The sequence below is a fragment of the Notamacropus eugenii genome, chromosome 4, assembly GCF_028372415.1.
Source record: "Notamacropus eugenii isolate mMacEug1 chromosome 4, mMacEug1.pri_v2, whole genome shotgun sequence".
Taxonomy (NCBI): domain Eukaryota; kingdom Metazoa; phylum Chordata; class Mammalia; order Diprotodontia; family Macropodidae; genus Notamacropus; species Notamacropus eugenii.
Genome location: NC_092875.1, coordinates 80,577,219 through 80,603,157, shown reverse-complemented (window position 1 = coordinate 80,603,157; position 25,939 = coordinate 80,577,219). Strand labels below are relative to the sequence as shown.

The following is a 25,939-nucleotide window of genomic DNA, read 5'->3' as shown; positions in this document are numbered from 1 at the left end:
ACATGCCCATCATTTGGGGAATGAATGAACAAATAGTATTACACGAAGGTAATGGAATATTCCTATGTTATAAGAAATTGTATGTGATAATTAGAGAGAAATATGGAAAGATCTATGTGAACTGATACAGAGCGAAATAAGCAGAGCCAAGAAAACAGTATATACAGTAATTACAACAACACTAATGAAAAGAATAATGAAAAAACTAAACGTAACAAAATTATAGAGATCAAGCAGACCTTGAAAGCAGAGATATGAGAAGATATCCCCCCTTCCAACTTACTCCTTTGTGTAGGTAGGAGAGTCATAAACATTACAAATTTCATATTTTTGGACTTTTTCAATGTATCAATCAGTTATGCTCATTTTCTTTCCTCTCTAAAAAAACTATTTGTCATAATGAATTGTTCTCTGGGACTTGGAATGGCGTATAGTAGAATAACTATGGTGATATAAGAAATATAAGGTAGCAATGAAAACTTAAAAAAAAAAAGGTTTGGGATAGTCTTTCTCTAGAAGACAGGATTTTAGTTGGAACTTAAAGGAAGCCAGAAAAGTCAATAGGTGGTGATGAGGAGGAAGAGCATTCCAGACATAGGGGACAGCCAGAGAGAATGACTGGAACTGAGAGATGGAATGTCTTATATGTGTAACAGTAATGATGCTAGTGTCACTGAATTGAAGAGTATATTGGAGAGTAAGGTGTAAGAAGACTGGAAAGGCAGGAAGGGCCTAGGTTATAAAATGCTTTGAATGCCAAAGATAGAATTTTGCATTTCATTTTGGAGGTGATAGGAAGGTACTGAAGTCTATTGAAAAGGTGCATGGGGGTGGGGAGGTGCAGGGGACAATGACAACAACGTCCAGCCTGTGCTTTAGGAAAATCACATTAATGGTTGAATGGAGGGATGATTGGAGTGGAGAGAAATTCAAGGAAGACATATCCACCAGCAGGTTGATGCAATAGTCTAGGTGTTAGGTGATAAGAAGCTGTACCAGAGTGGTGTCAGAGGAGAAACAGGGGCATATTAGAGATAGTACAAAAGGGAAATTGACTAGCCTTGGCAACATATTCGATATCAGGGGGCAGAAGTAAGATACTGTTGAGGATGACCCCTAAATTGAGAGTGTGAGGGACTAGGACAATGATATTGTCTTGTATCGTAATGGGGAAGTTAGGAGGTAAGGGAGGGTTTGTTGTTGTTCATTCATTCCTGTCTGATTCTTCATGATCCCAGGGACATTCTCCATGAGGCTTGCTTGGCAAATATACTGGAGTAATTTGCCATTTTCTTCTCCATTGTATCCCCATTTTGTAGATGAGTAACAGGCAAATGGGGGTTAAGTGACTTGTCAAGTGTCACACACCTACTAAATATCTGAGGCTGGATTTGAACTCAGGTCTTCCTGATTCTAGACCTGATGTTCTATCCACTGTGCCACCTAGTTAGCCTGGAGAGGTTTTACAGGAAAATATAATGAGTTCTGTTCAGGGCATATTAAGTTTAAGATGTCTACTAGACATCCACTTTGAGATGTCTGAAAGGCAATGAGAGGTGTGCGTCTGAAGGTGAGTCAAGATTCTTGAGAAGAATAGGTAGATTTGAGAATCATCAGCATAGAGATGGTAATTAAATCCATAGAGGCTAATAAAATCACCAAGTGAAGTAGTACAGAGAAAGAAGAAAGAAGGCCCAAGACATAACCCTATGGTTTGGAGGACATCATCTGAATGAGGAACCAGTAAAGAAGCTAGAGAAGGAACAAATAGATAGAGAGCCAGGAAACAGTAGTGTCCTGAAAACCTAGAGAGAAGAGAGTATGAAGAAGAAAAGTATGATCCATAGTGCCAAAGGCTGAAGAGAGGTGGAGGAGATTGAGAATTGAGAAAAGGTCATTGGATTTGGCAGCCAAGATCATTGGTTTTGGTGGAAATGATGAAATCAGAAACTGCATTTGAATTTCTTCTCAAAACAAGCTCAGGAAGATGGGAGACGACCCACCATAGTGCCAGCCCAGCTACTTGCTGTAGCCACTACTGATGACTTCTTGCCTAGAGGAATCCTGGTGTTAATATTCTCTGTGCCCTAAGGAAGTTACAAAAATTCATCAAAGTTTGCATTTCTCTAATGATTAGTGATCTGGAGCACCTTTTACATATAGCTACAGATAGCCTAGGTTTCTTCCCTTGAGAACTACCTGTTCATATGTAGAGATATGAAGCTTGCCTCAGAATAGAAAGGTAATGGATGAACATATAGAGTAAGAAATGCATTGTTGGATGGGACCAATGTGGGAAATGGTTTTGCTTGACTGTGCATATATGATACAAGTCCAGGGGTTCTGTATTTTTTTTTCTATATGTCTTCTTTTGATGGATGGGGGAGAGGTAGGAGGGAAAAAAGTGAATACTCGATAATTTAAGAATATAATAATAATTTAAAATTTTAAAATGACTCAATAGCTCTCTCCTGTAGTTGAATCCCTAGCCAGGGATCACAGCAATGGGATGAGGAGGTATGGTTACACAATTTTCCATGTAAAAAAATCTGGATGTTTTATGTACAGCAAACTCAATGTGAGATGTCAGTAAAAAAAATATCCTAAAGTGCTTTTAGGTTGCACTAGGAGATAACCTGATAGCCTGGCTACACAATATTGTTCAAAGACCTGTTCTTAAGTATGGTATTTGGTGTGGGACACCATATTTTATGGAGGGCACTGAAAAAGGGAAAGTGTCAAAAGGAAGAGATCCAGCCAGTTAACATCCAGGATGACAGATAATCTTGAGTTCAAACCCTAGGAGAACTGGTTGAATGTACTAGAAAAGCTTAGCCTAGAAAAGAGAAGACTTGTGGGGACATGACAGCTGTCCCCAAGATTCTGAAGGGCTGGCATGTTGACAATGGATTAGACCTGCCCCATATGGCAGAATAAGGAACAGAAGCACAGATTTTAAGAGTTGGAAGGCACCTCAGCAGCCACTTAGTCCAACATGAAAGGGATTCACCCTAAAACATAACCAACAAGTGGCCATCTGCACCCTGCTGGAAGGCTTCCAAGGAGGGGGAGCCCAGCTCCTCTCTGGTGGCCCACTGCACTTGGGGATAGCTCTCATTGTTGGGAAGTTTCCTAACATTAAGCCTAAATTGGCCACTTCACAGCTTCTACTCATCACTCCTGGTTCCGCCCTCTGGGGCCAAAGAGAAGGAGTCTCCTTCTTAACATGACAGCCCTTCACACACTTGACTAAAGCTACAAGGTTGCCACCCCCTGCACCGGCCTCATGTGACATGGACCCCTGGAGCCTCTTCATCCTGGTTGCCCTCTTCTGGCCATATCAAGGTCTTTCTTACACCACAATGCCCAGAAGAGAACATGGTCCTGCAGGAGCGGTCAGACAGGAGCCAGTCCAGGACGCCTCTCACCTCCTAGAGGATCTGCCTCTCCAGATGCTGCAGCTCAAGCCCTCCCTGGATGCACCAAGTGGAAATGACGTGGATGCAAGTTTCATCTAGGAGCAAGAAAAATGTCTTCCTATAGCTTTCCTCAAATGGAGCAGCCTGTTCTGAGAGGGGGGAGGCTGGAAGACCCCTGGTCAGATGGGTCGTAGGGGGGATCTTCGTCCAGAAGCAGGGTGACTCTCTAACAGCCCTGCCAACTCTGACCCTTGGGATGGTCTGAGGATCCAGGGAAGGAGATGTGGGATCGAACCACCGAGATGGGGAAGCCTCCCTGCAGCCTAGAGAGGCCGCACAAGGGGCCTGATGGGACACAGGGCACCTGGGGCGGAAGTGGAAGGAGCACTTCCTGTGTGGGGGGCCTGGTCCTTGGTCCAGTTCTGCACTGACAATCCAGGGTGTTTCTGGAGTGGAGGGTGAGTCTGGGCCCGGGGCGGGGGCAGGGCCCGGGTCGTCTTCCCCTCCCCTCCCTGGGTGTCCTCCCTCATCCTCCTCAGGCTTGGAGGATCAATCCGGGACCAAGCCTGGGCTCAGATAGGACAGATGCACGACTAAAAAGATAAGTGATGCAATGAATGAATGGATAGTTAAATAAGTAAATAAATGAATGACAAACTGGTAAGTAAAGAGGTAAATACGGGCAGAGAGGAGGAGGGAGGGAGGGAGGGATGGAGAGAGAGAGAGAGAGAGAGAGAGAGAGAGAGAGAACTGAAGGACCACCATGAACTGACTCAATTCAGTTGCTTAGGACACTAAACTGTTACAGGGAATGACACTGAACTAGAGTCTAAAATGTCAGGCTGACCCATAAAATGCGAATTTTGGCACCTGTGGCAAATATATTTGAACTGGCAGGAGTATGGGTGGGGGAGAAATTGGACCAGAGAACATCGACACTGGAACAACATGGTGTTAGTGGAAGGTGAGCTGTGGGAGAAAGGCTTAAGACAACGTGACATGGGTGTGCATGTGAGTGTGGTAAGGGACTGGGGGGTGGAGGGAAATTAGTTCAGCATCTGGTGAATTAGGAAATTGGCACACTACCCAAGGAATGCAGAAGGAGTACAGAAGCATCACTTCAGGAATATTAGCAAAATGGAACAAAGACTCAGTGTTCCTGCGTTAGTTGTATTTCTGATTTCTGGACACACTATTTGGAATAAGCTATTTAACCAGAGGGGACAGAGATGAGTGACATTCCCAGGTGACAAGAGACTGGCTAAAGGGACAGATAGCCCCAGGAGACACAGGAGAGGCTGGAGGGACAGACAGATAGCCCCAAGGGACACAGGACAGGCTGGAGGGACAGACAAGGACAGCTCTGACCCAGGTGACATAAGACAGAGAAACGACACACATGACCCTGACAACATAGGATAGACAGAAATGGCACAGGCATTTCACCATAGCTAGGCTCAGAAAGAACAGTCTGAGGATGTAGGAAGCCAAGTTCACACAGGACAGATACTCAAGGAGCAGCCAGTGTGTCCAGAGCACTGACTCAGACTGGATAGACACACAGCATGGTCAGTCAGTTACCCCCACACAGCCCTAGATCACACAAGACAGACAGAGTAGCTGCCCTAACCTCCCATCCCCATCTCACTCTCAGGCCCTTTTCTCAAGGACACTATGGGTGTGAGGGTAACAAGGGCATATCTCTCCCCAAGTCAGCAGTATCCTGAGAAGGGTAGACTTATTTTCCAGCTGAGTCCAGCCTTGGGACGTCTTCCTGTGGTCTCAAACTCTGTATAAGTCAAGGGTTTCACTCAAATGTTGTAGAAAAAGCTAAGGAGATTCCAAGAGAAGGAGCTATCAGTGTAAGGGAGGCTGGTCAGGGAAAAAAGATTGTTTGGAAGGAGGAAAGAATACTTTGTATGTGGGAAACCTAGGTAGAGGCAAACTGTTTTCAGGCCATTTTGCTACCCAGTGTACAAAGAAGCTCTTAGTCAGGGATCTTGGCTTCCCCTGCTGGGGTGGCCTCTTGCAGACACTTGAGGAAGTCCATAGCCTCTTGCCCCTCACGGTTGGTGGCACTGTGAACCATTCATGCCAACAGTTTGTAGGGCACACCATCTATCATGAGGGCTGTCAGTCCTAGGACTGTGTTAACCATTTTGTTGTGTACTTCCTCCCTGCTGTGTGTTGTGGCAGCAGTAAAGCAAGGGACAGGGCTGTTCTGGGGCCTCCCTGAATCCTATATGTTTTCTGTCTGGCTTATTCTACGCTCAGTGGGCAAGATTTTCTTAGTCATGACCGTAGTTCTGCTCTCTGCTTTCTTTGTCCATGGCAAGTAATATTCCCAGGGGCAGCTAGGTGATCCAGTGGATAGAGTCCTGGGCCTGGAGTCAGGAAAACTCATCTTCCTGAGTTCAAGTCACAACCCTGTTTGCCTTCATTTCCTCATCTGTCAAATGAGCTGGAGAAGAACATGGCAAACCATTCCAGTATCTCTGCTGAGAAATCCCCAACATGGAGGTGAAAAGTAGAACATGAGTGAAACTACTCAACCACAAAAAAATTCATTCGCAGACAAAATTCTTCACCTAAAATAATAATACTAACTCCCTGGTAAGTTTCCAAGTGCATTCCTCACAATAATTCTGTAAGATAATGTGAACACTGTTATCCCCATTTTACAGTGGGATCTGGGAACAGGGATGATAGATTTGAGAGGCAGAGGGAAGGGATTTATCCAGGGTGACATAATTCAGAAACAGCAGAGCAAGGTGGTGAAATGGAGCTTCTCCTGACCATGAGTCCTGTGTTTTTTCTCCAGCTTCCCCAGAGCAGAGCAGGTGGCCAGGCCCACAGCAGTGGGGGTTGGAGGGAAGTGGGTCTTCCCATTGCACCAATGCTGAGGGGTGAGAAATCCCAGGGTGAACTAATGGGAGAACCTTGAGATACAGATAGTCCCTCTCCATTCCTTTCTCTCTCCTCAGGCTTGCTGGTTCCTCAGGTTCCTGCTGATTGTCTAAGATGAGCCCAGGAGACCAAGTGATGGTGGCCAAGCCCCTGCCCCCTGGGCCCCAGGTGAGATGTCCTTCCTGAGAGTCCATCACTGCTCTGGTCCCTCACCCAGTTTGACCTCACCTCCTTTTCTCAGCTTTTTGGCTCAGTGACCTCCCCATACAAGGCTCTGGGCCCCATTTCCAAGGAGACACATTATGTTATGGAATACTAGACAGGAAGTGAAGAGACCTGATCTATAGACCTTCCTACCACTGATTAGCTACCTGACCTTGGATTAGTCTCTCTTTGGATAAGCCCACATCTCTGGGCCTCAATTGCATTATCTTCAATCAGAGGACTATGTCAACAATCTCTAAGGTTCCTTCCAGCTCTGTCATGCTGTGACTTCTTTCCTCTGGGCTTCCACACTCTCTAGTTCCAGTAGAGTTTGCAGACACAGGTCCTGGGACTTCTTAGGGCTCCCAACTCTGTGTTCTTGATCCCTGATTGGGAGGCAATATGGAGGAGGTCCCTTTTCAAGTCTCTTCTCTCCTGACCCCTAGGCTGGCTGGCTGCAGTGTTGTTGAATGACAGCTCCAGCCCATATCCCTGGTAGCCTGCTGAGCTAAGTTTCTCCTCTCTGACCTGGAACAGTCAAGGTCACTTGGCAACCTCTAGATATCATTTCATTTAGAGAGAGGGAAAGGTGTGACTGGGACACTTACTCCTTCAGCTTCTCAAAACCAGAGAACCTTCTTCTGGAAATGGGTCTTAGAAAGTTTCACTGAAAATTCCCATCTGTTCTCAGACCTGGTGAGCTGAGTGCATAGGAACACTCACACATATACATAGGCAGACATGTGTATGCATGCATGCATGCATATATGCATGCATACAGAAATACTAAGAGCTTTGATGCACACAAAATCTCTCCCTGGTCTTCTAGGTTCACCTGCATGCCCTTGCCCACATACAAACACTTACATTCTTGAACTGTTTATACCTTCCTTCCCCTTAAACTGCCATACTTGCCCTCCTGCAGTCCCCTTGTGGCTGAGCCCTGGGGCTTCATGTAGACCTGCAGTAGGACTGTGTTGTTGTTTCAGGTGTCTGTGACATTTGAAGATGTGGCAGTGTACCTCAGCCAGGAGGAGTGGGCCTGTCTGTGCCCTACTCAGAGGGTTCTCTATAAGGATGTGATGCTGGAGAATTATGGGAACCTGGTCTCACTGGGTAAAGTCTCTCTCTTCCCTTTCTCACCTAGGACCCCATACCTGACCTCGTTGCCTTTCTGACTTGTGAAGAGCCACACCTCAGAATGCAGGAGCAGAGATTCGTAATCTCATCCAGATTCAGAGACAGGGAGTTTTTCCTCTAAGTTCCTGGACCCTAGGCTTCCTCAGCTTCTCTGAGTCAGAATCTTCCCTCTCCTTGATGCCTGAATCCCAGCAGTCCTCACCCAGGGTTCAGTATAGATGCTCCAGTAGGTGGGAGTGTTGTACCTTTGTGGTAGGCCAAGGACAGTTGAGGTAATTGCTTTTACCTAGCAAGACTGCTAGCTCTTTTGCTCAGGGTAGCCCAATGATGATACCATTTCTGAAGGGACGCAGGCTTTCCTTGAGTCTTCTTGTCACGGCCTCTCTGTGGATACTTCCCTTCTCCCTCCTGCTGTTTGCACATCCAGGGAGTTAGGCCTATTTCCTGTTCCCAGCATATATAAATCACCATATCAGGTTTCTTTCTCCATAAGCAGGATTTCCAGTGTCCAAACCTGACGTGATCTTCTGGCTAGAACGAGGGGAAGAGCCATGGATTTGCAACATGCAGCAGAGAGACGAGAGAGATATTGTGAGAGGCAGCTTCCCAGGTGAGTGAGTGAGAGTCTTTATTCTATTGGTCATTGGACACCATAGTAAAAGTATGCATTATGGGATGATTTTCATCATTGTAGCTTAGGGTCCTTCCCTAACCATCCTGGTTTTCCTAAAGTGGTGTCTAGATATCTTAGTGGACAGAAAACTCACTGAGTCACCAGTAGCCATGATAACCACAGAGAATATAAGTAGAAATACTGAGTAGAAATTTCAGAGATGGAGATTAAGGTAGAGAGATGACACAGAAACCTTCATCACGATTAACACATTCCAGAAGTAGATGGGGCCACCTTGGAAGGGTGGGGAGGTGCTAGTTCCTCTTCACCAAAGACTTGAAGCAAAAGCTGGATACCCTTTTATTGGGGATGTCATCCAGGAGTTTCTCAGTCCAATTTTAGATGGACCAGATGGCTTCTTCCATCTCGGAGATTCTATGACTCTATCTGAATGGCTTTATGTGAATAGATTTGCAATTTATAACCTCAGTGAGCTTATCAGCAAGTTTACATACAAACCTATTCATTGTGGGCTCTGTTAGACATCTCTGTCCCTAACGAGGGGAATTGAAATGCCTGGTCCAGACATCCAGACATTCTCAGACACCTTCTTTGTAACTGACTGTCCACTTCCCACGACTGTCATTTCCTGACCACAAGTTCATAATCCCTGCTAATTTGCATGACAGAGAAAGAACACTGGACTTGGAATCAAGAAGTCTGTGTTCAAATCTTGCCTCTGCCACTTATGACTTCTTGTACCCCAGGCAAGTCACCTCATGGTCTGAGGGCCAGACATACTGACTGATTTCTGGTCTTTTTCAACTTCAAGACCTAGAACAGCACAATACTTTCTTGGGACCTTTTGGTAGTGTTTATACTTGATGTATTTACTGTCTCCAAAAACCCTTATGCAAAAAATAATCAGCTTTACTCACTATATCTTGCAAATCCAGATTTCTAGGTATTGTTTTTTTTTAATCTCTTCCTTTCTGTCTTCTTCTCATGCTTGTGTCAAGTACTGTCTTCTTGTTTCTGGCTTCTTTGCTGTGCTACTGTCTTTCCTTGTGGGGAGCCCAGAACAGAATGTAGCAGGGAGGTCATCTAGCATGAGTCCAGGTGTAAGTGATGAAGCCCTGCACCAGGGCAGGTGCAGTGACAGAGCAGGGAAAAGGGATATTTGAAAGATGTTTTGAAGGGAAACATCAGGAAGCCTTGGCAACAGATATATCTAGGGTGTTGAGAGAAAATGAAATGTCAAGGATGACACCTGTGTTGTGAGACTGGAGGAGTACTGAACACACTGAGCTTTTAGTCAACCAAAATCCCTAGATACTGTTATTAAAACTATTTCTTAGCTGTCTCTTTCTTATTCTTTTACTTGTATAATTATCTTTTTAGAATTCAAGATTGGTGCTTTTTATTTATCCTTAAGGAATTTTATTTTGTTTGATCTGATTTATCTTTCTAGTCTGGCACAAACTTTACTTATACTGATTCTGTCATCTGACAAATTGGATTTCCCACCTAGTTATTTTTTAATCATCCATGGAATTGGTAAGCATGACCAGTTTTATCCAGTCAACATCTAAACTATCTCTTGCATATGATCCAGCCTCTAAAATCTCCACTGCAGCCATGCTTATTTAGCAACCCATCTCTTCTCTCCTTAACTATTGTCATAGGTTCCTAATAGGTATTTCTGGTCTGTCTTTGTCCTTTGCTATCCATTTTTCTCATTGATACCTGAGTCATAGGTATATGTCAGTCATAGGAAGATTCCTACCTGGCTGTTATAATCATGCCATTGCTCTAGTTAAAAACTTTCAGTGGTTCCCCACTGTCTGCTGAATAAAGTATAAACTCTTCATTCTGACCTTCCTGGCCCTCCACAGTCTGACTCCAATTCACCTTTCCAATCTCATGTTGCTCTCCTTCATGTCTTTTGTGTTCCAGACAAACTGGAATCTCTTCCATTCTTGGCCTGCCTACAATGCCCAACAACGCTATCTCCATTGAGGTCCCTCATTTCCTTCTAGACGGAACTCTTATGCACCTTTCCCACAAATAAAAACAATCTCTCCCTCTTCTCTTTTTTCATAACACTTGCTTAGAACTGCCTTCTCACATTTCTCATATCCTTTGCATTTAATACATTCTCCTTTTTATCAGTTATTTTTGTACATCTATTTTCTTCCCTGTGATGTAAGTTTTTATAGTAGCATCCATGTCATGTCTATCTCTGTATCCCTCTCACCTCCTGCCTAGCACCTAGCGCTGTTAGCATGAGGCACAGTGTATAGAACATGTGGACTTGGAGTCATGAAGGCTTGAGTTTAAATCTTGCCTCTGACACCAAGCTGTGCGACCCTGGGCAAGTCTCTTAGTTTGTGTATGCCTCAGTTTCTTCATCTGTAAAATGAGCATAATAATAGTACCTACCTCCCAGGGTTGTTGCAAGGGTAGAATGAGATTATGTTTGTTAAGGGCTTTGTGGACCTTAACGTGATATATATGTGATAGCTGCTCTTGTTCTTATGTGCTTAAGAACTACTTAAGTGAAGTTGATCATAATAAGTAGTTAGACTTCATATGTGCTTTGCATATGTTATCTCATTTCATGAAATGAAAATGTTATAACTTATCCATGATAGAATGGGATTATGGGAAAGGACGAAAGCCAGAATTTTTGGGTTAAAGAATTTTGTGTCTATTCTCTCTTCCTTTGCCCTCAAACTAAAACAGAACCTTTCCCAGTCAGCTGGGAGTACCTGAATGCTGATACCCCAGGTCCTTGGTTACTTGGCAACCCCTACTTTTCCCATCTTCCATCTCTGACATTTTCTCATTTCCTCTTCATAAAGCCTATTTTCTTGGTCATTTTTATTGGAATGTAGGTCTGTTGCCCATTAAAATCCTTAAAGACTTGTCCCAATCCTAGATCCAACTCCCAAAATCCTTTTCTTCTTTTTCAATGCCCCTTTGCCATTCCTTCCATCCTTTCTAGAATGGAACATGGGTTCAGACAATCTTTATGCTGCCTGTCTCTTCTCAAAGCAAACACAAAGTCCTCTTGAGATTTTCTAGGAATTATTGCTACTATTAACTACATGGAAAAGGTTTTATTTATTTATTTAATCAATATATAATGTTTACAATTGTCTCTAAATTATTAAATAATAGTTATTGGTGATATTTATTAGACTTCAGGAAAAGTCAAACCTGATCATTCTTAGTTAGCCTCTTCATACATCTATTTTCTCATGCCTCTCTTTTGGAATAGTTGTTCCTAGGTCCCTCCTGTCAATGTTCCATTCCCTTCCCCATACTACTGTTTTTCTTGCCCTATGTGTACTAACGTTAGATAATTGGGTCCTCCAAGAACTCAAAGATTCATTTGTCCAAGAAAATTCTAAGCTGCTAGTCTCTACCTCAGCATCTTACTTCACACAAGAAATGTGACACTGATACATTTCCATTCCTATTCCATGGACTCTGGGATCATTTTGCCCTCTATGACCATCATTTCTACCACTACCTAGCTTCTTTTATGCCTCTCACCTTCTCTCATTTCTCAAATCCTTCCACCCTAAGCTGTCTTCATTTTCTTGGATTACCTTTTCTTCTGAGGTCAGTGTACTCCTTGCTCACTTTCCCTGCTGTGAGATTGATCCCAGAATATTTCAATATCGCATACGATTAGGAAACATTTTTTAATGTATATTTTCATCTTCCTAACCCAATATTTTTCTTTGTCTCAGAATAAAAACCAGGTGACATATACCTTTTGATTTTATCATTTCAGATTGTGTAGCCAGCATTCAGAACATAGAGCCATCTCTAAAGAATGAAATTTCAGAAGAAATGAAATCACAATGGCTGAGACTCGAAAACATCACAAGGGGTGTTTCCAAAGCACTCAGGTTTGGAGAAGCCTGGGAAAGTGAGGCCACATTATGGAGAGATGAAGAAAGCCACACTGTAGAGAAATGGAAGAAATCTCTTTCCAAAGAGAACAATTTCAGGTCAGTGTTAATCATGCAGGAGAAAATCTCCATAGTAGAAGAAGAGCAGAAATATGACAATTGTGGAAGAAACTGCATTCTGAATTCAAACAGCGTTTCATCCAAAGCATTTCCTATAAGAGAGGAACTCTCTCAATGTGATACATATGATCAAAACTTCAAACATAATTCCCATGTTAAGAATATATCTGAAAAGCCATATAAATATAATGATTCTGGAAACTTCTTTAATTATAATTCAACCTTTAATGTACATCAGAGAATTCATTCTGAAGGGAAACCTCATGAATGTAATGAATGTGGGAAAGCCTTCAAGGGGAGTTCTGCCCTTATTAGACATCAAAGATGTCACAGTGGTGAGAAACCCTATGGGTGTAATGAATGTGGGAAAACCTTCACTCAGATTTCTAACCTTATTCAGCATCATAGAATTCATAGTGGAGAAAAACCTTACATATGTGATGAATGTGGAAATGCCTTCAGACAGAGCTCACACCTTCATCGACATCAGAGAATACATAATTTTCAACATAATAGATGGAAATCCTATGAATGTAATGAATGTGGGAGAGCCTTCAGTCAAAATACACATCTCATTAAACATCAGAGAATTCACACTGGAGAGAAACCCTATGAATGTGGTGAATGTGGTAAAGCCTTCAGAGTACGATCTGCACTTATTCGCCATCATAGAATTCACACTGGAGAAAAACCCTATGTATGTAATCAATGTGGGAAAGCCTTCAGATTGAGAACACACCTTGTTGAACATCAGAGAATTCATACTGGGGAGAAACTATATGAATGTAATCAGTGTGGAAGTGCTTTCATTCAGAGTTCTAACTTGATTCACCATCATAGAACATGCCATGGAGAAAAACTCTATGAATGCAATGAATGTGGAAAAGCCTTCAGGCAGAAGAAAAACTTTCATCAGCATCAGAGAATACATAATGGAGAGAAACCTTATGAATGTATTGAATGTGGCAAAACCTTCAGTGCACAATCCACACTTATTCGACATCATAGAATTCATACTGGAGAAAAACCCTACAAATGTAATGAATGTGGGAAAGCCTTCAGACAGAAAACAAAAGTTATTGAACATCAGCGAATTCATTCTGGGGAGAAACCCTATGAATGTGGTGAATGCGGCAAAGCCTTCAGTGCACGATCCACACTTATTCAACATCATAGAATTCACACTGGAGAAAAACCCTATGAATGCAATGAATGTGGGAAAGCCTTCAGGCAGAGAACACAACTTAATGGGCATCAGCGAATTCATTCTGGGGAGAAACCATATGAATGTAATGAATGTGGCAAAGCTTTTAATCGAAGCTCCTATCTTACTCAGCATCAGAGAATTCACAAAAAAGCATAGTCTTACCAGTGAGAACTTTTAAAAATTCTTTTGAAAAAAATTATTCAACTCACATAGTTTAAAACTCTGTGTCTGCATGTGGATAGGCCAGAGTAATATTCAATTATTATTAACTTTTTAACTGCATTTATGATTAGAGGAGAAGGTGAAGGAGTAATTGCAGAAGAGCCCAGTAAACGCCTTTAAGCCAAGGGGACTTTTATTGCAGTGATCTTCATAACTTAGTACATATGCCTTTTCCCCCATACTTATGCTCTGCCTCAGTCAGTATTAACTTTATATTGACTTGAAGATCTGGAAATGTGAAGAGGGAATTGGGGCAACAAGTTCCTGCATCTTCACTTCGCTGCATCCCTGAGTTGTAGGATGATGTCATCCGAGGCATAGTTTCTTTTTTCTACTTTTGTTTTTCTCAAAGGACCCAGAAGTCTAACTGATGCACAGGAGAACATGTAGAAAATAGGAGAAGGAGAGGAGCAGAGGATATAGAGTGATTATAAATTAACCTTAGAACTGAATTAATCATCTTTTCCCCATGGTTTTCTTTCCTAGATTCCTCATTTATGTAAATTGCAGCAATACTCACCTAGTTATTTGGATTCAAAATCTCAGGGTTATTTTTGATGCCTTCTTTTTTAATTGGTTAATAACATTTATTGAGCTTCTATATGGCACTGTGTGAGACACTCTAGGGGAAAGAAAGTCATACCATATGCTCCCTGCCATCAAGGAATCAGTGGGGCTCTCAGTATTGTCCCAGTGTGGAAAATAGTTCTGGTGCTTCGAAGAGCTATTTTACCTGCTGCCTAGAGCTCTACAAGACATTTAACTTATACATCTGAGTGGTGTGGTTTTTCTATGCCAGTGGTTCCTAATCTAAGGGCAGCAGACCCCCTAGGTTGCTAGAGTCATTGTGGGAATTCCTGTTCATCTTATTAAATGACTTGGTATCATAAGAGAATATACATGTGATACATTCCGTGCAATATGTTTTCACAAGTAGCATTCAAGTAACATTCCAAAGGAATTATCCAACAGAGAACCTACATGGGAGAGAAACCCTTTAAATGTATTTTATGTGAAAAGTTGTTCAGAAAGAACTCAGCCTTTATAGAACCTCAACAGATGCACAGTGGAAAAAAAAACCTTATGATTATAGTGAGTGTGGGAAAGCCTTTAGTGCTCACTCATCCCTGATCCAACACCAGAGAATTCATACAGGAGAGAAGCAGTATAAATATAATGTCTGTGGAAAAACTTTCAATGTCCATTCAATTCTTATTCAGCATAATACAATTCACACTGGAAATAAACCTTATGAATGTGGAAAAGCTTTTATCAAGACTTGAAACCTTATTCATCATCTGAGAATTCACACTGAGGAGAAATCCTATGAGTGTAATGAATGTGGGAAAACCTTCAGTGATTGCTCATTCTTTATACTTCATTAGAGAATTCACACTAGGGAAAAACCCTATGAATGTAATGAATATGGGAATGTCTTTATCCACAGTTCTAATCTTATTCAACACCAGAGAATTCACACTGGGGAGAAACCCCATGAGTCTAATGAACATGGCAAAACCTTCAGTGAAAGCTCATCCCTTACTCTACATCAGAGGGTTCATAGTGGGGAGAAGCCCTATGAGTGTAGTGAATGCGGGAAAGCCTTTAGTGCACATTCAGCCCTTATTCAACCTAAGGGAAACATACTGGTGAGAAAACCTATGAATGTTGTGAATGTGGCAAAGCCTTTAATTCACTTTCATCTTTTATTCAATGTCATAGAATTCACACAGGTGAGAAACCCTATGAGTGCAAACAATGTGGGAAAGCCTTCCATTGTATCTCAAGTCTTAGCATCAGTGAACAAATAACCAAGAGAAACAATATGAATGTGATACCTATAGAAAGAGCTTCAGGACACACTCCTCTTTTGTTCAACACTGTAAAAAATCACTCTGGTAAAAAACTCTGTGAGTCCAGTGATTGTGGGAAAGTCTTTAGTCAGAGTTCTCACCTAATTTAGCATCAGAGAACTCATGCTGAAGAAGAATCCTATGCATGCAATGATTGTAGGAAAGCCTTATTCAGAGCTCCCAATTCAGTCAACATCAGAGAACACACAACAGAAAGAAATACTACGAATGAAATACATATGGTGCCTGCTAAGGCTCCATTAAACACCATAAAATCCACACATCAGGGAAATTAGGAATGTAAACAATGGAGTGGGGCAAATTTGGCCTGTATACTCCATCAGAAAATGGTGAAAATTAGAGAGTGTCCATGCCTCTGCCTTCTGTCATTTTTCCCAGAAAGATTTTCTTTTCACTTTTTTCCTAGCCCCAGAGTTTGACCTTATGGACTGAGCAAAAATAGGAAGAGAGATCCCAAAACTTTTCCTATTGAAGTAAATCCTGTAATCTCCTATGGGAATAGGACCATGGTCCTCAATTTCCTAAAGAGTCCTTTCAGGATGGAACAAGAATCTCAGATCCAGACACTTTTTGCTTTTGGCACTGAGAATTACAGGAAAATTTATGTTGATCTTTTAGAAATTATTTCTCTTGATCATTATGGAATCATTTTTAGAAAGGTGACAATTGACCTCCTAATCTGGGGGAGAGGCAGGCCTCTGTAGATACAATGTGAAGCCACAAAAAGGTGGACAACCCTTGGGGTGAACTGAAAGGTGGGCAAAGCTCTTACAAATAGTTCTATATCCTAGAAAATCACAGGTGAAAGGGAACAGAGATCATTCACTCTGGCCCCATCTCACTTCACAAGTACATTGCTTATTCTTGAAAGGATTTGTTCAAATGTTTCTTCCAGTTAGAAGCACTACAAAGACCTTGGCCTAAAGGGCCCAAGGTCTCCCAGTGCATCCTGGGTCATCTCTAATCATCCTGAGGAATATCAAGTCACTGGATTCGAATGCTGTGGAGAAGTGATGCTGATGACCTGCACAGCCCTCCCTCACTCAAAACAAAGTCAAGAGCAAGTCATGTCATCATTTCTCTGATGGCATGGTCTTCTTCAACAACGAAGTATGAACACAATCTTGTGAATAGATGCAGCTGGCTGAATGGTAGCTGGGTAACTCACCTCCTCCTCTCCTGTCTGCATCTTCCTCCTCTTCCTTCTCTTCAAAGGAGGTAAATTTGGATGGCCAAAAGATGCCCAGTTGACTTGGGTTTTACTGGCTCTTATTTCCCTTCCGTTCCCTTCCCTTTCCTTCCCTTTCCTTCCCTTTCCTTCCCTTCCCTTCCCTTCCCTTCCCTTTTCTTTCTCCTGTCCTGTCCTCTCCCAAAACCTTAAACCTACGGCACTCTGAAACTGAGACTCCAATGGGCCCCTGCTTAAGGATTCCTCTGGACTCTCCTAGCTTCACACTGATTATCAGTGGTAACTGTTGCTGTTTCCCACCCAGCCTGATGTCTTTCTTTTTCTTGACCTCATTAAAGGGGCCATGCCCTGGCTACTTCTTAAACAGGTCTATTCAATGAATGGGCATTGCCTTCCCCTAAGTAAGTACCTGAAAAAACCTTGGCCTAAAGGGCTCAAGGTCTTCCAGTGCATCCTGGGTCATCTCCAGGCATCCTGAGGAATATCAGATCACTGGATTCAGATGGCTCTGGAGGAGAAGTGAGACTGGTGACCTGCACAGCCCTCCCTTACTCAAAACAAAGCCAAGTGCAAGTCATTTCTCTGATGGCATGGTCTTTGTTGGCAATGAAGGATGAACACATACATGTAGGACAATACCTGACATTTACCTCTCTCATACTAAAACAGGAGTATTTGAGATTTGGGAATATAGAACCAATCCTGTTTCTCTTAAGATTTTTAACAGCATCACTACAACCAAACTTTATTTCATGTTTCTCTTTCAAATAAATAAAAACTAGAAAACTGAATTTCTAGCCTCTGTTTTATAAGGATGGCCACAATTTTCTTCAAATATAACCATTAATCCTGTAGGACATTAAAATGTTTTTCCAAACAAGTCCAGAAGCATATCTTGGTATTCCAAGAAGGTATTACCCTTTAGGTGAGCCATACATTTAGGAATTGTGTGGGAGCAGGTGTGTGTTTGTGCATGTATACAGTTCAAGGAGGCTATGAAAGAGAAGGAGTAAAGTTAGGGGTGACTGGAGATTTCCCTCCAAAAGAGACAGTCACTAATCAGGAGACTGGGGTCTCAGGACACAATTCCTCTAGGGCATGGTCTTCTACGAGTAATGAAGCTGAGTAACAATGGAATTCAGAGAATAAGTGTAAACATAGCATGGTGTAAATAAGAGGGGTAGGAAGAGGGACGGGCGTTTGGGTACATGTCCTGAACGATTTGGGTATAGATCTCTGAATGTTTGTGATATTTTCAAATGTGGATCCATGGCTCATCTAAGATGAACCTTGATTTTTAAACTATGGGGAGAATAATAAGAGGTACTGAGAAGAGAAAAGCACTTCCAACTTGCTCATCTAGCTCACATTGACATAAAGTATGCTCTGGTTATCAAAATGGATAGTGTTCAACTTGGAGTCAGGAAAACCTGAGTGTGCATATCATTTCAGATACTGTTGATTGTGTGAACCTTGACAAGTGACTACTGTCTGCCTCTGTTTCCTCATCTGTAAAATGGGAATAATAATAGCACTTACTTCATGGGGTTGTTGTGGAGACCCAACAATATGACCTATGTAAAGCACTTTACAAAGCTTAAAGAAAAGAAAAATTTAAATCAATAAAATGAAGTTAAATCACAGAAAAACCAGAAAAAAATGCGAATAATAAGAACAAATTATGGATCATTATATGCTAACAAAACTCAGAACACAAAAGAAATAGAGGAATATCTTCAAAAATGTAAAAAAACTCAAGCTATCAGAAGATCGGATAGAGATCTGAAATAAGCAGACATCAGAAAAAGAAATAGATCCATTTCTAAGGGGACTAACAAACAAAAAAGGTGTTCTTGATGGATTCACAGGAGAATTACATCAAATTTTTAAAGAACAGTTAGTTCCCATACTTTACAAATTACTCTGAAAAAATTGAGAAAGAAAGTACCCTACCAGAATGATTTTATGAGATAAATACAGTCCTAATACACGAATCAGGGAAAGATAAAATACAGAAAAAAAAAACTACAGGCTGACATCATTTACGAATTTTGATTCAAACGTTGTAAAGGAAATTCTAACAGACTATAGTGATTTATATAAGAAATCACTCGTGACCAAGTGGGATTTGTGCCAGGGTTGCAAGGATAGTTCAACATTAGGAAAACAGTGAACACGTATTAAAAATCAAAACATCAAAATCCACATGATCATCTTAATAGATGCAAAAACATCTTTGACAAAGTACATCATTCCTTTATGCTAGACGTTCAACAAAGTTTTTGTTTAACCAATGATTTTAATATTTAATTTATATTTAATATCATTAAAAATATCTCAAACTAAAGGTAAGCATGATATACAATGGAGATACACTAGAGTCTTTCCCAATAAATATAGGAGTAAATCAAGGATACCCTCTCTTCTCAGTATTATTTACTATAGTTCTAGAAATGCTAGCAATTGCAATAAAACAAGAGAAAGGTAAGAAGAGATAAAAAAGAGAAAAAACTATTCCTGTTTGCTGATTATATGATGGCTTATTTGGAAAATCTTAGAGAAATCAGCAAAAATGCTAATAGAGAAAATAGCTTATGAAAGAGTAGGGTATAAAATAAATCATCAAAAGCCAACAGCATTTCTATATAATGACAACAAAACACAAGAAATAATGGGAGGGAAATATTATTCCAAATAAGGACTAAATGCATAAAATATCTAGGGACTGGCCTCCAAAAACACACAAAAGACTTACAAAATGACACTTGAAGAAATAAAGAACAGCTGAAGCAGCTGGAGGACTATCCAGTGCTCATAGCTAGACTGTGCCTATATAATAAAAATGACAACATAATCAATATTAATTTACACTTTTAATGTTATATCAATCAAATTACTATATATATATGACATGACAAAACTGAAACAAAATTAATTAAGAAAAACAAAATATCTAGAATATCAAGGGAAATTATGAGAAGAAATAGGGATTCTCTTCAGGAATTCCCTTTAAGGGAACAGTACTTCCAGATATCAAACTGTGTGTGTGTGTGTGTATGCATATATATATATACATATATGTATATACATATATATATAATAAAGCAGCAATCATCAAAAATGTCTAGTATAGGTTAAAGAATAGAAAGAAAGATCAATGGAACAGACTAGAATAAGAGATTTAGAAACAACAGACCTCAATGTCCCAGTGTGTGACAAAGTGAAAACATAAATTTTCCACAAGTAACTATTTAATAAAAAACTTTTGGGGAAATTAGAAAGTAGTCTGGCCAAAATTGGGCTTAAACTAACTATTTACATCATATCCCATAATACAGTCAAGGTAGATGCCCATCATTGGGGGATGATTAAACAGGTAGCATTACATGAATGATATAATGGAATATTACTGTGATGTAAGAAATGTGTGATCATTACAGAGAAATATGGAAAGATCTATGTGAAGTGATGTAGAGTGAACTTAACAGAGTCAAGAAAACAATATGCAAAGTAATTACAATGCTAATGGGAAGAACAACCAAAAAGAGAAGGAAATGTAACAAAATTATAGAAATCAAGCAGAACTTGAAAGCAGAGATATGAGAAGATATTTCCATCCCCACCCCCTTTACCCCCTTTGTATAGGTGGGAGAGTCACAAATGTTACAAATTTCATATTTTCATACTTTTTCAATGTGTCAATCAGTTCTGCTCAATTTCTTTCCTCTAAAAAAAAACCTTTTGTCATATGGGATGGTTCTCTGGGAGGTTGAAGGGGGTATAGCAGGGACAACTACAGTGATATAAGAAACAGAGGGTATCAATGAAAACTTTGAAAAGAAAAAGAAGGGTTGAGATAGACTTTCTCTAGAAGATGGGATTTTAGTCGGGACTTAAAGGAATCCAGGAAAGTCAATACGTGGTGATGAGGAGGGAAAACATTCCAGACATAGGGGACAGCTAGAGAGAATGACTGGAACTGAGAGATGAAATGTCTTATTTGTGTAACAGTAATGATTCCAGTGTCACTGAATTGAAGAGTATATTGGAGAGTAAGGTGTAAGAAGACTGGAAACATAGGAAGTGCCTAGGTTATGAAATGCTTTGAATGCCAAGGATAGAATTTTGCATTTCATTTTGGAGGTAATGGAAAGGTACTGAAGTCTATTGAGAAGGTGTGTGGGAGTGGGGTAGCACAGGGGACAAGGGCATGGTCCAGCCTGGGCTTTAGGAAAATCATGTTGATGGTTGAATGGAGGGATAATTGGAGTGGAGAGAAAGTCAAGGAAGACATATTCACCAGAAGACTATTGCAATAGTCTAGGTGTTAGGTGATAAGGAGCTGTACCAGAGCAGTGTCAGAGGAGAAACAGGGGCATATTAGAGATAGTGCAAAGGTGAAATTGACTGGCCTTGGCCACAGATTGGATATCGGGGGGCCCGAGTAAAATACTGAGGAATAGAGGATGACCCCTAAATTGAGAGTATGAAGGACTAGGAGAATGATATTGCCTTGTATAGTAATAGGGAAATTAGAACATAGGGAAGGCTATGTTGTTCATTCGTTCAGTTGTGTCTGATTCTACATGATCCCATGGACATGGGATTTCTGGAATGAGATACTAGAGTAATTTTCCATTTCCTTCTCCATTATATTCCTATTTTATAGATGAGTAACTGAGGCAAATAGGAGTTAAGTGACTTGCCAAGTGTCACAGTTAGTAAATATCTGAGGCCAGATTTGAATTCAGGTGTTCCTGATTCCAGACCTGGTGTTCTATCCACTGTGCCATGTAGTTACCATAGAGAGCATGTAGGGGAAAAGATAATGAGTTCTGTTTGGGCAGATAGAGTTTAAGGTGCCTATCAGACATCCACTTTGAGATACCTGAAAGGCAGTTAGAGATGTGAGTCTGAAAGTCAGTCAAGATTCTGGGGAAGGATAGATAGATTTGAGAATCAGCATAGATTAGTAATTCAATCCATGGAGACTAATAAAATCAAAAAGTGGACAGAACCCTATGGGTTCGAGGAACTGATCTGGATTAGGAACCAGTAAGAAGATGGAGGGGGGCAGAAGCCAGGACGGCAGAGTAGAAAGATGCACCTACTCTAACTTTTCCCCACAGCCCATAAAATACCTGTAAAAAATGACTCTAAACGAATTCTAGAGCAGCATAAGCCACAAAATGACAGAGTGAAAAACATTTCCAGCCCAAGGTAGCCTGGAAGGCCTACAAGAAAAGTCTATTGCATGAGGCATGGAGCAGATCCCAGCCTAACCCACGGAGCCTAGCCCAGGCTTGCCATACCAACAGAGGAAGACATAAAAGTCAAGGTTTCTGCATCCAAAACTTCCAAAATAAATATACAACAATCTCAGGCATTGGAAGAGCTCAAAAATGATTCTGAAAATCAAGTAAGAGTGGTGGAGGAAAAATTGGGAAGATAAATGAGAGCAATGCAAGAAAATCATAAAATATCTCATTGGAAAAACAACTGACCTGGAAAATAGATCCAGGAGGGACAATTTAAAAATTATGGGACCACCTGAAAGCCATGATCAAAAAAAGAGCCTAGACATCATCTTCCAAGAAATTATCAAGGAAAACATCCCTGATATTCTAGAACCAGAGGGTAAAATAAATATTGAAAGAATCCACTGATCACCTCCTGAAAGAGATCCAAAAAGAGAAACTCCTAGGAATATTGTAGCCAAATTCCAGAGTTCCCAGGTCAAGGAGAAAATATTGCAAACACCTAGAAGGAAACAATTCAAGTACTGTGGAAATACAATCAGGATAACACAAGATTTAGCAGCTTCTACCTTAAGGTAGGGCTTGGAATATGATATTCCAGAAGTCAAAGGAACTAGGATTAAAACCAAGAAACACCTACCCAGCAAAACTGAGCATAATACTTTAGGGGAAAAATGGTTTTTGAATGAAATAGAGGACTTTCAAGCATTCTTGATGAAAAGACCAGAGCTGAATAGAAAATTTGACTTTCAAACACAAGAATCAAGAGAATCGTGAGAAGGTAAAGAGGAAAGAGAATTCATAAGGGGCTTACTAAAGTTGAACTGTTTACATTCCTAAATGGAAACACAATATTTGTAACTCTTGAAACTTTTCTCAGTATTTGAATAGGTGGAGGCATTTTACACACACACAGACACACACACATCCATACACACGCACACATGCACGCACACACATACACACAAAGCACAGGGTGAGTTGAATAGGAAGGGATGACATCTAAAAAAATAAAATGAAGGGGTGAAAGAGGAATATATTGGGAGGAGAAAGGGAGAAATGGAATGGGACAAATTATTTCCCATAAAAGAGGCAAGAAAAAGCTTTTTTCAATGGAGGGGTAAGGGGGGAAATGAGAGGGAGAAAGTGAAGCTTATGCTCATCACATTTGGCTTAAGGAAGGAAAAACATGCACACTCAATTTAGTATGAAAATCTATCTTACACTACAGTAAAGTAGGGGAGAAGGAGATACTTGGGGTGAGGAGGATAATGGAAGGAAGGGAGGACAAACAAGAGGAGGGAGCAATTAGAAGTAAACCTTTAGGGGAGGGACAAGGTCAGAAGAGTGAATAGAATAAATGAGGGGCAGCATAGGATGGAGGGAAATATAATTAGTCTTTCACAACATGATTATTATGGAAGCCTTTTGCAAAACTATGCATATATAGCCTATATTGAATTGCTTGCCTTCTCAGTGGGATGGGTGGGGAGGGAGGAAGGAAGAGAAATTGGAACTCAAAGTTTTAGGAACGAATGTTGAGAATTGTTTTTGCATACAACTGGGAAATATGAAATGCAGGTAATGGGGTATAGAAATTTATCTTGTCCTACAAGACAAGAGAGAAGATGGGGATAAGGGAAGGGAGGGGTGTGATAGAAGGGAGGGCAGATTGAGGGAAGGAGTAATCAGAATGCATGGTGTTCTGGGGTAGAGGGAGGGCAGAGATGGGAAGAAAATTTGGAACTCAAAATTTTGTGGAAATGAATGTTGAAAACTAAAAATAGATAAATAAACATTAAAAAAAAGAAAATCAAAAAACAAAGAAGATGGAGAAGAAACAAATAGATGGAGAACCAGGAGAGAGTATTGTCCTGAAAACCTAGTGAGAAGAGAACATTGAAAAGGAAAGGATGACCTACAGTGCCAGGGGTGAAGAGAGGTGGAAGAGATTGAAAATTGAGAAAAGTCCTTTGGATTTGGCAACTAAGATTGCTAGAACTTTGGAGAGAGCCGTTTAGGTGGAAATGGTGAAGTCAGAAACTGAATTTTAATTTCTTCTCAAAACAAGCTCAGGAATATGGCAGAGGATCCTCCATAGTGCCAGCCCAGCTACTTGCTGTTGCCACTGCTAATGACTTATTGCCTAGAGGAACCCTTGTTATAATATTTTTCTGTACCCTAAGGAAGTTATAAAAACTAACCAATGTTTGCATTTCTCTAACTATTAGTAATCTGGAACACCTTTTTTCATATAACTACAGATAGCCTAGGTTTCTGTCTTTGAGAACTACCTGTTCATATCCAGAGAGATAAAGCCCACCTCATAATAGAAAGGTAGTAGACTAACATACCGAATAAGAAGTGAACTTTTGGATGGGACCAATGTGAGAAATGGTTTTACTTGACTGTGTTTATATGACACAGGGGTACAAGGATTCTGGATTCCTTTTACTTTCTCTCTTCTTTTTAAAAAATATATAATTTATTTTTCAGTTCTTAGCATTCACTTCAACAAGAATTTAAATTCAAAATTTTCTCCCCATCTCTCCCCACCCCCCATCCCAGGACAGCATGCACCCCATTCACTCCTTCCTTCAGTCTGTCCTCCCTTCTTTTACCCACCCTTCTTCCACCCCCCTTCTCCTCTATTTTCCACAGGGCAAAATAGATTTCTGTACTCCATTGCCTGTATAACTTAATTTCCAGTTGCATGCTAAAACAATTTTAATATTCATTCTTAAAGCTTTGAGTTACATATTCTCTCCCTCCCTTCCCACCCACCCTCATTGAGAAAACAAGCAATTCAATATAGGTCATACATGTGTAACAAGGCAAAGCACTTCCATAATATTTATGTTGTAAAAAACTAGCCACATATCCCTTTGTCCTTTCCTGCTCTTCATTTATTTCATTCTTTCCCTTGATCTGTCCTCCCACTATAGTGTTTGTTTTTGATTATCCCTTTTCCCAACTTGCTGTCCCTTCTATTATCTTTCTTGTCTTATACCTTTCCCCCTTGCCTGCCTGCTGGGTAAAATAGATTTCCATATCCAGGTGAGTATGTATTATTCCATCCTTAAGCCAAATCCCATGAGAGTAAGGTTCAGTTATTTCCTTTCATCTCCTCCCTCTTTCCCTCCATTGTAGAAGCTTTTTCTTCCCTCTTTTATGTGAGATGACTTGCTACATTCTACATCTCCCTTTCTTTTACTCCTAGTACATTTCATTCAACAGTAAATTTTATTTTTTAAGGTATTTTTCCCTTCTTATTCAGCTCACTCTGTGTCCTCTCTCTCTATGTGTGTGTGTGTATGCACACAGACACATACATATACATACATACCCATATATAATATACATACATACATACCCATACACACCTACATATATATATTCCCTCTAACCAGTCTAATACTGAAAAAGGTCTCATGAGTTACAAATAACATCTTTCCATGTAGGAATTTAAACAGTTCAACTTTAATGAGTTACTTAAGGTTTCTCTTTCTTGTTTACCTTTTCATATTTCTCTTGATTCTTGTATTTGAAAGTCAAATTTTCTGTTCAGCTCTGGTCTTTTCAACAAGAATGCTTGGAAGTCCTCTATTTCATTGAAATTTCATTTTTCCTCTGAAATATTATACTAAGTTTTGTTAGGTATGTGATTCTTGGTTTTAATTCTATCTCTTTTGACCTCTGGAATATCATAGTCCAATGCCTTCTATCTCCTAATGTAGAAGCTGCTAAATCCTGTGTTATCCTGATTGTATTTCCACAATACTTGAATTGTTTCTTTCTGTCTGCTTGTAATATTTTCTCCTTGACCTGGGAACTCTGGAATTTGGTTACAATATTCCTAG

The 25,939-nt window shown here is 40.5% G+C and overlaps 1 protein-coding gene across 1 annotated transcript; it reads left to right on the top strand.

Annotated features, from left to right (window-relative positions):
* The first annotated feature begins 4,127 nt into the window (after positions 1 to 4,127).
* On the top strand, positions 4,128 to 17,612 carry LOC140500180 (uncharacterized). The gene is given in 6 exon segments (XM_072602535.1): positions 4,128 to 6,494; positions 7,520 to 7,646; positions 8,167 to 8,280; positions 12,089 to 13,687; positions 14,833 to 15,396; positions 15,399 to 17,612. Coding segments are annotated over 6 exon segments (2,781 nt in total). The 5' UTR covers positions 4,128 to 6,440; the 3' UTR covers positions 15,722 to 17,612.
* Positions 17,613 to 25,939: the final 8,327 nt, after the last annotated feature.